General features: G+C 43.2%; 1 protein-coding gene and 1 pseudogene across 2 annotated transcripts in view; both read left to right on the forward strand.

The window, feature by feature from the left end:
- Nucleotides 1-904: 904 nt before the first annotated feature.
- LOC102440888 (zinc finger protein 883) overlaps nucleotides 905-15658 on the forward strand; it is a 28079-nt gene continuing 13325 nt past the window's right edge. The window contains exon 1 of one of the 2 annotated variants that reach the window (XM_014449746.2): nucleotides 905-2217. In XM_014449746.2, the coding sequence (XP_014305232.2) occupies nucleotides 998-2217 (1220 nt within the window). In that variant the 5' untranslated portion in view covers nucleotides 905-997. Of the gene's footprint in view, nucleotides 2218-12329; nucleotides 12493-15658 lie in introns of those variants that run through there. The other variant, XM_023748430.1, reaches the window with a different exon arrangement.
- LOC102440277 lies at nucleotides 3520-5991 on the forward strand (annotated as a pseudogene).

Raw genomic sequence — 15658 nt, forward strand, 5'->3', positions numbered from 1 at the left:
GCGGTTTTCATGCCTGGGTTCTGTTACGTTCATAACTAGGAAGCCATTTTGATCAACAATGTTTAGTTACCATTGCCCACTCCTCACCCAATTCTACTTGTTCATGCTTAAGGTTGAAGCTTTGCCTATGACTCAGTTTTAATAGTGATCATTCTACTCGAATTCCCAGCCCAGAATATCCTTAACCTCTTTAAACTTTGCACTTCTACCTTTGTCACACATCTCGGCTTTACTGCACTCCAGTGTTGTTGCATGCCTGCAGAGCTTTAGAGCGCACCCGTATTATATTGACGCTGGACATCATGTGCTTTACTATGATTGATATTTTATGGGTTTGAGCACATTGAAATTATTTTACACAGACTCATATCACCAGTATGAAAGGTCCTAAAGGAAGCCATTTGTGGAGTAATAACGAGCAGACCCTGCTTCTCTTCTTTTTGTGCCAGCCTATGCTTCTGTCCTCCCTTGGTGAGATTTTCCTCATCCAGTGACCATTTGGGCCATGTTATATATAACAGCCATTTCCTGAGAGTCTCGCTTAATTGTCTTGAAAATCATTTTTTTGAATCATGTCCAGTTGTGACATAAACAATTGTGGTGAAGATATTCTGTATTTATCAGGTCAACATGCACTTTACCTACGTTTCTTTTCTTCAGGTTGCTGCTGTGGAGCAGAGAACATGGAGGAAACGACTGAACAGAAGGTTTCTGTAAGATTGTCACAGGCAAGGAATCCCAAGTTAGCCTTGTCTTCCCAGAAGAGCCACCCCTGTGAGGGTTGTGGGCTAGTCTTGGGAAACATTTTCCACGTGATGGAGGGTCAGGAAACACAACACGGACAGATACTGTTGAGGTGTGGGGCATGTGCAAAACAATTTTATTTCCGAGCAAAATTTCACCAGCAGCATATGAGAGAGAAGTCTTTCACTAGAGGTGTGGACAGGATCTCACTTGCAAACAGCTGCAATTTCAATGTGTCCCAGAGTCGTTTCACATGCGGGGAGGTTGGGCACGGTGTCTTACGGGGTCAGGACATTTACACCTAAAGGCCATTCAGGCCAGGAACTGTCCAACTGCAATTTCGACGTGTGCGATGACATTTCAAAGGAGAAAAAATTATTACAGTAGAAAAGAATGTCAGAGAGACATTAGTTGCACCCACACCTTTATTCAGGAAAAAGGTGTCCATCTTGGAAGTGGGTGTTTTATGTCCTCTGAATGTGGAAAATATTTTACCAAATTATCTAGCTTTCATTATCAACAAAGAGGTCACACGAGAGAAAAGCCTTATGAATGCAGTGAGTGTGGGAAAGCTTACACCAGTAGCACTGGACTTCGTCGTCATCAGAGATTTCATATGGGAGAAAAGCCTTATAAATGCAGTGAATGTGGGAAATCTTTTACCCAGAGCACTAAGCTTCGTTATCATCAGACAGTTCATACAGGAGAAAAGTCTTATAAATGCAGTCAATGTGAAAAATCCTTTAAAAGTAGCAGTGGTCTTCAATATCACCAGAGAGTTCACACTGGAGAGAAGCCTTATGAATGCAGTGATTGTGGCAAATCTTTTGCACGGAGCAGTGCACTTCGTGATCATCAGAGAGTTCATACAGGAGAAAAGCCTTATAAATGCAGTGTATGTGGAAAATCTTTTGCACTGAGCAATGCCCTTCATTATCATCAGAGAGTTCACACTGGAGAAAAGCCTTATACATGCAGTGAATGTGGGAAATCTTTTACCACTAGTGTTGCCCTTCATTGTCATCAGAGAATTCACACTGGAGAAAAGCCTTATACATGCAGTGAATGTGGGAAATCTTTTACCCAGAGCACTCACCTTCGTTTTCATCAGAGAGTTCATACAGGAGAAAAGCCTTATAAATGCACTGAATGTGGAAAATCTTTTCCCCAGAGCTCTGCTCTTTATTATCATCATAGACTTCACACAGGAGAAAAGCCTCATAAATGCAGTGAATGTGGAAAATCTTTTCCACGTAGCAGTGCGCTCCAATATCATCAGCGTGTTCACAGTGGAGAAAAGCCTTTTAAATGCAGTGAATGTGGGAAATCTTTTACCCAGAGCACTGCCCTTCATTATCATCAGAGAGTTCATACAGGAGAAAAGCCTTATAAATGCAGTGAATGTGGGAAAGCTTTTACAAGGAGCAGTGGTCTTCAATATCATCAGAGAGTTCACACTGGAGAAAAACATGAGTGCAATTAATATGAGGTATCTCTCAGCCAAATTTCTAAATTTGCTCTGCACATCTGAGTCCAAATGTGAGTAATTTCTTAGATGTGTAGGAAATGTAGTTTCTTAGTTAGATCTTAACATTAGTACAAGAAAATTTATGTATCCTCATTTTTCTGAATTGTATCTCATACTTTTAATCACCTACATTATGTAAAGTTCCCATAAGTGTTCTTGTTGTGTTTGTTTCTATGTTGGAACACTGTGTAATTATGTTGCACGTTCTAACATACAGAGATGTTCTGCCAGATCTATGGCAGCGCATATTTCTGTTGTAGAAGGTATTTTATCTGAACCATCTATAAGGTCTCTACAAATGGCATCAATCACCATCCTCATGTGCCCGGGGAAGCTAATTCTGTTGTCTTTTTTGTTGAAAAAAATGAGGAATACCTGAGTTCATAGTTCTTTCTTGTTTTCCTGTCATGCGTTGTCACATAGAACTCATTATTGTTGGCCCCAGTAAACATAATGTTGCAGAGGGAATGCTTTCCCTGAATGCCAGTGATGAATTTATTGAGTGCCTGAGTCATCAGTGGAAGAACTGCCAGTCTCCTGTCTCTTTGGTTTGTACAATAATGAAGGCTTTTCGTAATACTTCTTTAATCTTGGGTGTTCTATTTACTGTGTGGGTTAGCTTTAAGGAGATCGGGGCTCTCCAAGCATGATGAGGTGAACCACTTCCGTGGGGTCTCAAACATTTTTGCCCTTGGGGGAATAGTGTGGTGCAGGATTAGCTCAGCAGTTTTTGGCAAACTTACACTGCTGCCCTTATTTTCCTAGGAAATACTCTGGACTCTCTAATCCTCATGTGATGTCTGGATGCTTGGAGACATAGCAGTCACTCCAAAGAGGGGGTAGCTGTGACAACCTCAAGTATGTCTGGGAACATGAATTTTTTTTCTTGTTTGCAAGGGATGCCAATACATGTGAAGGTATCTCTTGCCCAGGTGTTGCAGAGGGCCATGTGCCCTGATGCCTACAATTTCACGAGTGATGATCACTGGTTTGAGGACCATAGCAGTGAGGGAAACTGTCAGGGCCAGCCTGACAGGGTTGAGCCGGGCTGAGGCAGGGAGGTGGGAATTGAGAAAAGAAAGAAAGACAGGAAAGCGGGGTCGGGAGGACTCCAGTTCTCTTGATGAACTGAAGCAACTTTATTAGCCATACAATATTATTTATATATAATATACTGAATAGGAGGTCTATCAAGAGGAATGTATTCTTTGTTCCTCTTAATCTCTAAGGGAAGGACACAGCAGAAGGACAAGTTCTCAGTATAGCATATCTCAGTAAATAGTTACAGACTTTTTAGTAAGCTATGAGAGGCTGTTTTCATTTTACAAATGTTGCTCTTATTCTACTGATAAACGCCATCTAAACAAGTCTGGGAAAACTGTGTGGGTAAGGATCCCAGCCTTGCTAGCCCCTACAGGTGCAAGGACCTTGCCAGCTTACATCTGGCCCCCAACAGAAAACCCTTTCACTGCAGGAACACTGACCTAATTATTGTTGGACAAAACTGCAGCCAATTAGATGGAAGGGTCCTCACCTAATTGTGCATCCAGGAATTATTTTGGGGAAGAGACTACAGGAGCTCTGTGTACGCAGATCGGAGGGACCCCATGCATGTTTATTTTCTGTGGAGCTGTCATTGTCATTGATTATAATCAAGATGTTTTGTGGCTCTTGTAGCTTCCCAGATGTTCCCATCAGAACCATTGGTGCTCAGGCAGCAAAACGGAGATGGAGACAAAGGCTGTCTTTAGTCCAAGGATGTGGCTTTTGTGGGTTTGGGTGAAAGTTCTTCATCGTATGTTACATTTTCTGTACTGACATGAGACTCTCACCCAGAGGGCATATGAATGTGGAATGAATATAGAATTGCGAAACCTGTTCCTCCAAAATAGATGAGCGTACATTTGTCTTATCTAGAACCATTTTTAACAGTTGTAATGAGTAAGTTATATGTGTTAAGTATAGTGTTTCATAAATCTTGACATGTGCATGAAACGAAACCATCATTATAGTCATAATGCTGACTATATGTTACACTGTGTAATTGCTTCATGACCTCTTTTAACCTGTCCCTGTTCTTCACAGCTTTCCTAGTTTCCAGGATTTACATTTCACTTTCATAGAGAACTTTATTTTCTTTGAGTATTTTTCTGCTTTAATTTATTTTGCATAAATACTTGTAGATTTATTCAACTTATATTAGTAACTCAACTTTTTTCCTGATAGATATTTTTTAAAAAAAAATAATATATTTTATTGAGGAAACTGTCCAGAACACTCGGTGTGAGGTTCAGGAGCGGTGGCTGCCTCAGCCGCGCGCAGCAACACCCTCTTTCCAGCTCCTCCACACCTGCCTTGGCCTGCGCACCAGCTGTCAAATATGATGAAAGCAACCACTTACTATGATATTTTGGGGATCAAACCCAGTGCCACCCAGGAAGAACTGAAAAAGGCATATAGGGAGCTGGCCTTAAAGTATCACCTTGATAAGAATCCAAATGAAGAAGAGAAGTTTAAACAGATTTCTCAAGCTTACGAAGTGCTCTCTGATGCAAAGTTAAGGGATGCGTAGTGATAAAGGAGGAGACCACGCAATTATGGAAGGTGGAGCTGGTGGTTGTTTTGGTTCTCCCATGGACATCTTTGATATGTTTTTGGTGGAGAAGGAAGGATGCAGAGAGAAAGGAGAGGTAAAAACATTGTGCATCAGCTCTTCGTAACCTTAGAAGACTTAGATAATAGCGCAGCGAGAAAACTAGCTCTACAAAAGTATGTGATTTGTGATAAATGTGAAGGTCAAGGTGGCTAGAAAGGAGCAGTAGAGTGCTGTCCCAATGGCCGAGGAACTGGAATGCAAGAAAGCAATCATCAGATCGGCCCTGGAATGGTTCAGCAAATTCAGTCTGTGTGCATGGAGTGCCAGGGCCATGGGGAAAGGATCAGTCCTAAAGATTGATGCAAAAGCTGCAACAGAAGAAAGATAGTTTGAGAGAAGATTCTGGAATTTCATATTGAAAGATGGCCAGAAGATAACATTCCATGGTGAAGGAGACCAGGACCCAGGGCTGGAGCCAGGACATATTATCATTCTTATAGATCAGAAGGACCATGCTGTTTTTGCTTGACGAGGAGAACACCTTTTCATGTGTATGGATGTACTGCTGGATGAAACATTGTGTGGCTTCCAAAAGCCAATAGGTACTCTGGACAACTGAACCATAGTCACCACCTCTCATCCAGGTCAGATTGACAAGTATGGAGATACCAAGTGTGTATTAAATGAAGGCATGCCAATTTATCGTAGACCATATGAAAAGGGTCGCCTAATCGTCGAATTGAAGGGAAACTTTCCTAACAATGGCTTTCTCTCTCCTGATAAACTCCCTTTCCTGGAAAAACTACTTCCTGAAAGGAAGGAAGTAGAAGAGGTGGATGAAATGGACCAGGTAGAACGGGTGGACTTTGATCCAAATCAAGAAAGAATGCACCATTACAATGGAGAAGTATATGAGGATGATGACCATCATCCTAGCAGTGGTGTTCAGTGTCAGACCACTTAATGGGTCCAGGGAATAACACTGCTGGCATTTTATATACAGTGGGGAATGAGTGATGGACTGTAACCTTAATATGCTCACTACTTGCTATTGTTTTTGTTTTAATATTCAAGTATAGTAGTGTTTTAAAAGTTAAATGAAGAATAAACTCAAATATCAAATCGCTGAATATGTATGTATATATATATATATATGTATATACACACATATATATATATATTTATTTATTTTGTTGATTTTACAGAGAGGAAGGGAAATGGGTACAGAGTTAGAAACATCGATCAATTCATTAGCTGCCTCCTTCACCCCCCCTACTGGAGATGTACCTGCAACCAAGGTACATGCCTTTGACCAGAATGGAATCTGGGACCCTTCGATCCACAGGCCAGAACTGTATCCACTGAGCCAAACGAGTTAGGGTTCTGATAGATATTCTTTTTTTTTTTTTTTTAAATATATTTTATTGATTTTCTTACAGAGAAGAAGGGAGAGAGATAGAGAGTTAGAAACATCGATGAGAGAGAAACATCGATCAGCTGCCTCCTGCACATCTCCCACTGGGGATGTGCCCGCAACCCAGATACATGCCCTTGACCGGAATCGAACCTGGGACCTTTCAGTCTGCAGGCTGATGCTCTATCCACTGAGCCAAACCGGTTTCGGCTCTGATAGGTATTCTTATCATTGAAATATCACCATCAGTTTGTCCATTTTAATAAATATTTGGTTATTTCTAACAAAGCTGGTACAAACATTTCTGTATAATTTCTCATATGTATGTAAGTGTTATTTACCTTTGTCAAAAATTCAGTGCATAGTCTGGGTTTTAGAGTAAATGAATGTTTAAATTTACCAACATTAGAAAATTGTGATCTAAACAGAATATACCACCAGTGCTAGTGTGGCTCGGTGCTTGGCCATCATCTCATGCAGCACAGGGTTGTGCATTTGATTGCCAGTGGGATATGTGCCTGGCTTGTGGGCTAGATCCACAGAAGTGGTTGTGGAGGGGGCGGCTGGCCCATATGGCACTCTTCCATCAATGTTTCTCTTCCTCACCCTTTTCTCTCAAAAGATTATGAAACTATTCTTTAAAAATAGAAAATAAACTTTAACTGATTGTAGTTTTTTACATTTTTCAGCAGTGTGTTAGAGATTCACATTCTCCACATCCTAGAGAATAAACTGTTCGGTCAATCATAATTAATTTAAACTTTTTTTTTAGAGATGTTTGTTGTGCTGCTTCACTATTTGATTGTATTTTTTTCTAGGGATTTATGGTCAACCTTTTCTCAGAAGTGTGTTTGTTGAGTCTGTATCTTTGTTAAAACATCTTATCATATGTTCTGCCTAATGTGCTATGAGTTTTGGCAATTTTCTTTAACAATGGGATTGTGGAACAACAAACATGGATGTTGGCATTTTACTCATTTTGTGCATTTTTATTTAAAAAATAAACATTTTTTGTATTGGAATGATATGTTTTAATATTTTTTCCTTAAAAAAATATCTAAATTGCCCTAGCTGGTTTGGCTCAGTGAATAGAGAGCATCAGCCTTCCGACTGATAGGTCCAGGGTGAGCTTCTAGTCAAGGGCAGGTGCCCAGATTGCAGGCTCAATCCCCAGTGTAGGGACTGCAGGAGGCAGCCAATCAATCATTCTCTTTCATCATTGATGTTTCTCTCTCTCTCTACCTCTCCCTTCCTCTCTGAAATCAATAATAACATATTTACAAATGTTTTAATTTATTTTACGAAATTTATATATATATATATATATATATATATATATATATATATAAAATATTTAATTGATTTTTAAAATAGTTTTATTGATTTTGTACACCAAGGGAGGTAGAGAGAGAGAAACAATGATAGGCGGGCGAGGGAGCTCAGTTGATCTAAGAATCAGTAAATCACAGTTCCATTACCACTCGGGGTACATGCATGGGCCCTATTACACCCCAGGTGGGGCTTGCAGGAGGCAGCTTATCACTGATTCTCTCTCATCATTGATGTTTCTATCTTTCTGTCCCTTTCCCTTCCTCTGTGAAATCAATAAAAAATTAAAGAAAATTGAGTCCCTTATCTTAAGAACGAAAAGAAACATCAATGATGAGAGGGAATCATTGATCGCTGCTTTCTCCACACCCTATTGGGGATGGAGCCTGCAATTCGGGCATGTGCTCTGACTGGGAATCTAACCAAGGACCTCTTTGTGCACGGGTGGAAGCTAAAGCACTGACCCACACCAGCTGGGTGAGTCATTACTTTTTAAATGCTATGCCCTGTGCAATGAACATTTTTAATTTTAACCTGCACTATTAACATTCTCCATTGCTTTTGGAACACCAGTCATCTGATCCTGCACTAAGCCCTTCCTTTGTCATCTTCTGCATTTTCCTTGTCTTCTGTTGGAACAGTTCTCTCAGGAAGGCCAGAGGGCATCTGTGTGGGCAGGGGGCTTTAGAGTCCCAAAGCCAATGCAGCAGGAAATAGAAGGGTAGTGATCAGATTCCCTATGCCCTGGATCAGGCATCCTCCATTTGAATTTCAGATTCTGTGTTATCACTGGAACGTACAGTGAAATAACCCCTTCTGCCCTTACTGGTTTGGCTCAGTGGATGGAGCATTGGCCTGCGGACTGAAGGGTCCTGGGTTCGATTCCATTCAAGGGCAAGTACCTTGGTTGCGGGCTCATTCCCAGTGAGGGGTGTGCAGGAGGCAGCTGATCGATGTTTCTCATTGATGTTTCTAACTCTCTATCCCTCTCCCTTCCTCACTGTAAAAAAAAAAAACAAGAAAATATTTTTAAAAGAAATAACCCCTTCGCTGGTCTAAGTCAGTTTTCTCCTGTGAAAAACAAATATGAGGTATGTCCATGCCAGAGGTATTGGGGAAGGTCCAGTGGTAAGGTGTGCATTTGTGTAACGCAGCTGTGCCTGCAGCCTGCCTTGGCTCCAGCAACTCCAGCCACTCCCTGCAGAGACATTCCCAGGCAGGCACTTCTCACTCCCCAGATGCCCGCAAGCACCTTTGTCATTTGGTGCATTTTAGTGAGAAATGGGACCAGCGGAGTCCGATGCAAAAGCAGAGAGTCTTTTATTCGAGATAGCTCGGCTCCCCAACCACACTCACCGATGCAGCGGCAAGCCAAGTGGCAGAGAGAGGGAACTCTGTGTGGAGAGAGGTTTTATAGGGGGGTTGGAGTAAGGGGAGGAGAAAGGACTGTGGGCCCTGCCAATTGGCCAGGCACAAGTTGGGTCTTGTTACACAGGATGTGGTCATATCTATGGCGCGCGTCCCTTGATTGTCATTGGTTAGTTTAAAGAAATCCTGGGCGTGGCTGGCAGAGGCTTGGGCTACCGGGAAGAAGCCCCGCTGAGCACATGGGTGCCCAAAGATGGAGGATACGGGCCATGATGGAGAGCATAGCCCTTGCCCTTTCAATGTCATGTGTGTGTTTCCTTCCATGTCCTGTGTGGATCAGGGTTCGGGATCTGAAAAGAGGAGCCACACACAAATGAGAGAAAAATGACAGGAGATAATTTTGAAATATTGGGGGACCAGGGGGGCAAGTCCAGAAGGTCTTCCACTGACACTCAGGCCGCTCCAATCTTTCGTTGATGTGGAGTAGCCCTTAGGCTAAGGAGGTTTCAATGACATACGGATTAGCTCATCAGGCGCCCTTTCCCTTTCAATGTCGTGCGTGTGTTTCCTTCCATGTCCTGCGTGGATCAGGGTTCGGGATCTGAAAAGAGGAGCCACACACAAATGAGAGAAAAATGACACGAAATAATTTTGAAATATTGGGGGACCAGGCAGGCAAGTCCAGAAGGACTTCCACTGATGCTCAGGCCGCTCCAATCTTTCATTGATCTGGAGTAGCCCTTAGGGTAAGGAGGTTTCAATGACATACGGATTAGCTCATCAGCAGACAATTTCCAGAAATAGGCAGAATATCTGATCAACAATAATCAACAAGGATCACCACAAGTATCTAAGGAATTAAGTGAACTAAGGTGGGGATGATGCTTCAGCTACCATTATGTAGACTATCTGGGTGGTGCACAGCCCTGACCTTTGCTAGGACTTCAAAGGTTACTAGCTTTTGGGGGTCTCTGTCTATACTCAGCTAGTGAAGACAATAAAGAGGCCGAAACATAAATGTACCACAGTTTTTCAGAGCGTCGGCCTGCGGACTGAAGGGTCCCAGGTTCGATTCTGGTCTTTGCTATTGTAAATTGCGCTGCGGGCATATCCCCAGTGGGAGATGTGCAGGAGGCAGCTGATCGATGTTTCTCTCTCATCGATGTTTCTAACTCTCTATCTCTCTCCCTTCCTCTCTGTAAAAAATCAATAAAATATATTTTAAAAAAAAAATAAAGAGACTCCCGCATAAATGTACCACAGTTTTTCATCCACTATTCTACTGGTGGATACTTGGGTAGTTTCCAGACCGTTGCTATGGCAAATTGCGCTGCTATGAACAGAAGGGTGCATATATCCAATCTGATTGTTTCAAGATTCTTAGGATATATTCCTAGGAGTAGAATCACTGAATTAAATGGCAGTTCCATATTAAAATTTTTGCAAAAACTCCAAACTGATTCCCATAATGGCTGTACCAGTTTGCATTCCCACCAGGCCTGTACTAGGGTTCCCTTTATCCACATCCTCCCCAGCACTTGTCCTTGGTTGATTTGTTGATGACAGCCATTCTGACAGTTGTGAGGTGGTTCTAATTGTTGCTTTAATTTGCATCTCTCTGATGATGAGTCACTTTGAGCACTTTTCACATGTCTCTTGGCCATCTTATCCTCACTGCAGCCCAGGCAGAGCTGACCCTTTGGATGGCATCAGAAGCAGATGCTCTTAAGTATGAGTGTCTCTTTTGTGACATGAACTTTGTATAATGAATTCAATGGAGGCAGGTCAGATCTAGTCTGAGACTTGAGCAATCTCCCCTAGCTACATTTGGCCTGAAGGAGACAGGAGCCAAAAGTCCTGAATGAAGAAACAATGCCTGCCATTCAGAAAGAGCAGGTCCTGAAGACAGATGTTCAAAACCAGCCCCGCAGGTGCTGGAGAAACAAACTTGCCCCGGACATCACCTCCATGAAGGCGCTAGAGGACCCTTATTGTACTTGGTGTGTTCTTGGGCTACTTGCCCCTAAATCCAGTCCTTTAATCAACTGAGAAATCGGGCATCATCGCCCTGGCACCGAGAAACTACATTACCCATAATGCCAAGCGTGGATTGCCACCAGGCTGAGCCAATGGGGGCTCAGAAGGCATTTCCGTTTGTTCGCTCCTGTAGGGCGGGTCTGGTAGTCCTGGTGACCGGTGTTGTCTGTTCAGGTTCCGGTCTCAGGCGGTAGGGAGCTCTTGTGCTGAGTCACGTGGAGAAGGTGGAGAAGGACGGAGAGTGGTGCTCCCCGCCACACAGCCAATTGTGGGAGCCTCCAGTGGTGTCACAGCTCACACTTGGGATTGAAACTCGGAGTCGCCAACCGGACCCACGCCAGGGCCGGGACAGGGACCCCCATTCCTGTAACCGTTTCTACTCCCGCCCGGCTCAGGCCACAGAGGGCAATGGCGGCGCCTCCGCTGAGGAAACCGGATGAGGTGAGTTCGAGTCCCCCGGGCCCTCACCGCCTCCTCACACAGACACCACAGCCTGGGGAGGGCGCCTGTCCCGTCCTGCAGCTCAGTCCCGCGTGGAGGACCGTGAGGAAGGCGGAGGGAGGAGAGGAGTGTTGTGGCTTCTGAGGACACAGCAAGTGCAGGACAGAGAGGACGGGGGTGACTTGCATCTGAAGGTCCCTGAGGATGTGGCTGTGAGTGTTGACGGAAAGACACAGAGGCTCCAGGGAGGACGGCACAGACTCACGCTGGGCTTTCCAGACTGTGGGGTCCTTCAGGGGCCTGGGGTGGTCCTGGATCCGGCTGGACTACAAGCTCTCTACACGCCATATGCCAAGTTCATGGTTGAGCCCAGCGAGATCCAGTGACATTGGAGCAGGAAGGGGGCAGAGCTGAGGGAGTGAACCTGGGGTCTGAACATGGGAAGGGGATGAACATTATCCAGTGGTGTGCACATCTTGAGGAAGTGTGAGCTGAGGGTCCCCGGGACTTGGTGTGGGGACTTAAAGGCGAAGCATAAACCGACGCTTGGCTTTGTCTTGGAGGCAGGATCTAGGAGACTGCAGTGGTGTTGCTTTGCAGGAAGGCTGGGGGCCCTGCAGGCATCGCCCAGACCTTAAATGGCATTGCGGTCTACCCTCCCCTCTCCCAATCCTTCCCACCCAACCCAGCTGCTCTGCTGAGGGCCATCACAGTGAGTAATGGGACTGTGATGAGAGAGCAGCCTTCACTGGCATTAGGGCCTGGAGTCCACAGTAACCGGGTGCCCTGGAGGATGTTGAGGGGGGGAAGGTGTGTGACGAGCACAGCCTTCTCCATGGGACTGTGCGATGAGGAAATCTGGAAATCTGGTTACAATCGTCTGGTTACAATTGTCTGAATTCTGACAGGTTGGTGTGACCTTTGAGGACATTGCCCTGTACTTCTCCAGGGAGGAATGGAGCCTCCTTGATGAGGGTCAGAGACAGCTGTACCTGAATGTGATGCTGGAGAACTTTGAACTTATATCCTCGCTGGGTAAGACCCTCACTGTTACCAGTGACCTGGACTTGGCTTTTCTATTTCCCAGGCCGCATACCCCAGAGTGTGCTCTGTCCTCCCATGTAGACTGTGGTACAGCTTGATTTTCCAGTTTTCTGGGTAGTTGCTGTCCTGTGGAGGGTTGGTCTGTTTCCACTGCTCCCTTCTATTCCTGAAGTCCCAATAGTCCTCCCTCTTTAAATTGACAGGGAAGGACTTGTGGTTTTTAGTGTTGCAGGAAGTTTAAAGGATTGCACCTTGATTAGTGAAGAAGTCATTTTCTATATTCCTGTTGGTAATGTGTATATATTTTTGAAAAATTGTCTCTACATCCTTATCCTGTTTATTAACTGTTGTTTTTATTAGAGTCTTTTGAATAACTTGTATATTTTATATATTAATTGCCTACGACATACAGGAACACAAATTTTTGCGTGTGCTTAATTGTGTTTTGCAGATATAGCTCCCCTGTATTCATTAGGTCTAGTGCCACCATGTGTCTAACAAGCTCAGGTGCTTGTTACTAGTTCTTAGAAATTAAATATTGTTAGTGAAGTTATATAGACTTTGCTTTTGAGACAGAGTCACTGCTTTGTTATTAGCCTACAGTATAGTATTAACATACCTTCATTATTCCCAAGGAACTCCCACTATTTGTGTGAATTTCTGTCTGTATCGCAATATTTGCTTTATTGTGCTGATCAGAGATGAATCCACAATATCTCTAAGAGATTCCTTCATAGGTTTGCAAGTATTTTCTTCTATTCTCTAGATTGCCTTTCATTGCTTTTGTTTATTGCTGTTGTGCAGTGAAGACGCTATTTTTCTTTATTTGTTGCAGTGTGGACTGTTTATGTTTTCTATTTTGTGTGGTGGTTGGTGTCACATTTAGAAAATCCAGTCCAAATCAAACCTCCAAAACTTTTTCTCTAGGTTGTACTGCGGAGTTTTAAGTTTTAGCGCTGACATTTAATTCTGTCCTGCAGGTTGGATTAGATTTTATCAGTGCTGTCCAGTTTTTTTGTTTTACATGTGAATGTCCATTTATACCAGCACCATTCATTGCAGAATCTATCTTTCCCTTCTTCTGTGGCTTTCAGCTTTGTCAAAGATTACTTAAAGTATGTGCCTGGGTTTTTTTCTGTTTTCTGTTCTGTTCTGTTGATAAATGTGTCTGTGTTTCTCCAGCAACACAGCGTTTGGTTGCTTTCTCTTTGTAATAAATAGAAGTCAGGAAGTGTGACACCACCAGCTTTCTTTTTGCTCAAGATTGCTTTTGTTGCCCTCCAGTGGTCATACTCTGGCTCGCGAGCCACATTCGACTGTTGGGCCACTTGAGTGTTGCTTTTCCACAAAATAGCGACTTCCTCGCATGGCCATGAAGTTTCAATCGCACCGTATATTTGCGCCGGCTTGTGGTATTTTGTGGAAGAGACACATTCAAGGGGCCAAAGAGTCGCGTGTGGCTCGCGAGTCTAAGTTTGCTGACCACGGCTCTAGCCCATTTTGCTCAGTGGATAGAGCAGGGGTGGGCAAACTTTTTGACAAAGAAAACATCATTACATAAAAGGGTATGGTTTTTTTTTGGTTTTTTTTTCCGTTTTATTCATTTCAAATGGGCAGGATCCGCCCAGCTGGCCGTATTTTGCCCATGGCTGTCCTAGGGCAATGGAAACTAAAGAGAAAATAAACAAATGGGACTACATAAAAATAAAAAGCTTTTGCACAGCAAAGGAAACCCTCAACAAAACAAAAAGAAGACCCACTGCATGGGAGAACATATTTGCCAATGATATCACTGATAAGGGTTTAATCTCCAACATTTACAAGGAATTCATGAAACTTAAAAATAGGAAGATAAACAATCCAATCAAAAAATGGGCAATGGATCTAGATAGACACTTTTTGAAAGAGGACATACGGAGGGCCGAAAGACATATGAAAACATGCTCAAAGTCACTAATTATACGAGAGATGCAAATCAAAACAACAATGAGGTACCATCTCACACCTGTCAGAATGGCTATCATCAACAAATCAACAAAAAACAAGTGTTAGAGAGGATGTGGAGAAAAAGGAACCCTTCTGCATTGCTGGTTGAATGCAGACTGGTGCAGCCACTGTGGAGAACAGTATGGAGCTTCCTCAAAAAACTAAAAATGGAACTCCCATTTGACCCAGTAATCCCACATCTAGGAATATATCCCAAGAAGCCAGAAACACTGATCAGAAAGGATATATGTACCCCTATGTTCATAGCAGCACAATTCACCATATCTAAGATTTGGAAACAGCCTAAGTGCACCTCAAGAGATGAATGGATTAAAAAACCGTTTTACATCTACACAACGGAATACTATGCTGCGGTAAAAAAGAAGGGAATATTGCCTTTTGCAACACTTTGGATGGAACTGGAGAGCATTATGCTAAGTGAGATAAGCCAGTCAGAGAAAGATAAATACCACATGATCTCACTCAGTTGTGGAATATAGAGAACAACATAGTGATGAACAGGGACAGATCCAAAGACAGAAAAACAGCAATCAGACTATTAATCCCCAGAGGGAAAGTAGGGGAGGGTGGGGGTAAGGGGAAGAGATCAACCAAAGGACTTGTATGGATGCATATAAGCCAAACCAATGGACATGGACAACAGGGGGATGAGATCATGAGTAGGGGGGAAGGAGGATGGAGGTTAATGGAGGGAGGGTTATGGACACATTTGTAATTCCTTAAGTAATAAAGAATTTAAAGGTTAAAAATAAAAATAAAAGCAATGCAGAGAGGAAGTTTATTTGACTTTCCAAAAGAGGAAAAGGCCAAGTATTGCTAGTCAATTCAGGGCAGGGAAGAAATGGTGGGTTCTGCTTTTCAGCAGTGCCTGTCACTAAGGGACACAGAATGGAGGGGCCTTGGGCTGAGCTGAATTGTGTAGATAAGAGGGGCTGTCCTTTAAAGTTACAGTTTGTTTGTTTTCCAGGCGACAGTCTGGCAGATGTTCTAGGGAGGTGTCTTATCAGTTTCTTTCCCAGCCTATAAAATGTGACCAGAGAAAAAGTTATGAAGAGTTCAAAAGAGGCTTGTTTGAAGGAGTGGAGGCGTGGAAACTTTCTACTAATAGGTATTCCTTTCTTTTGTTTTGTCTCTCTTTTATTTATGTTTG

The sequence above is a fragment of the Myotis lucifugus genome, unplaced genomic scaffold (genome assembly GCF_000147115.1).
Source record: "Myotis lucifugus unplaced genomic scaffold, Myoluc2.0 scaffold_1391, whole genome shotgun sequence".
In the NCBI taxonomy this organism is placed as follows: Eukaryota; Metazoa; Chordata; class Mammalia; order Chiroptera; family Vespertilionidae; genus Myotis; species Myotis lucifugus.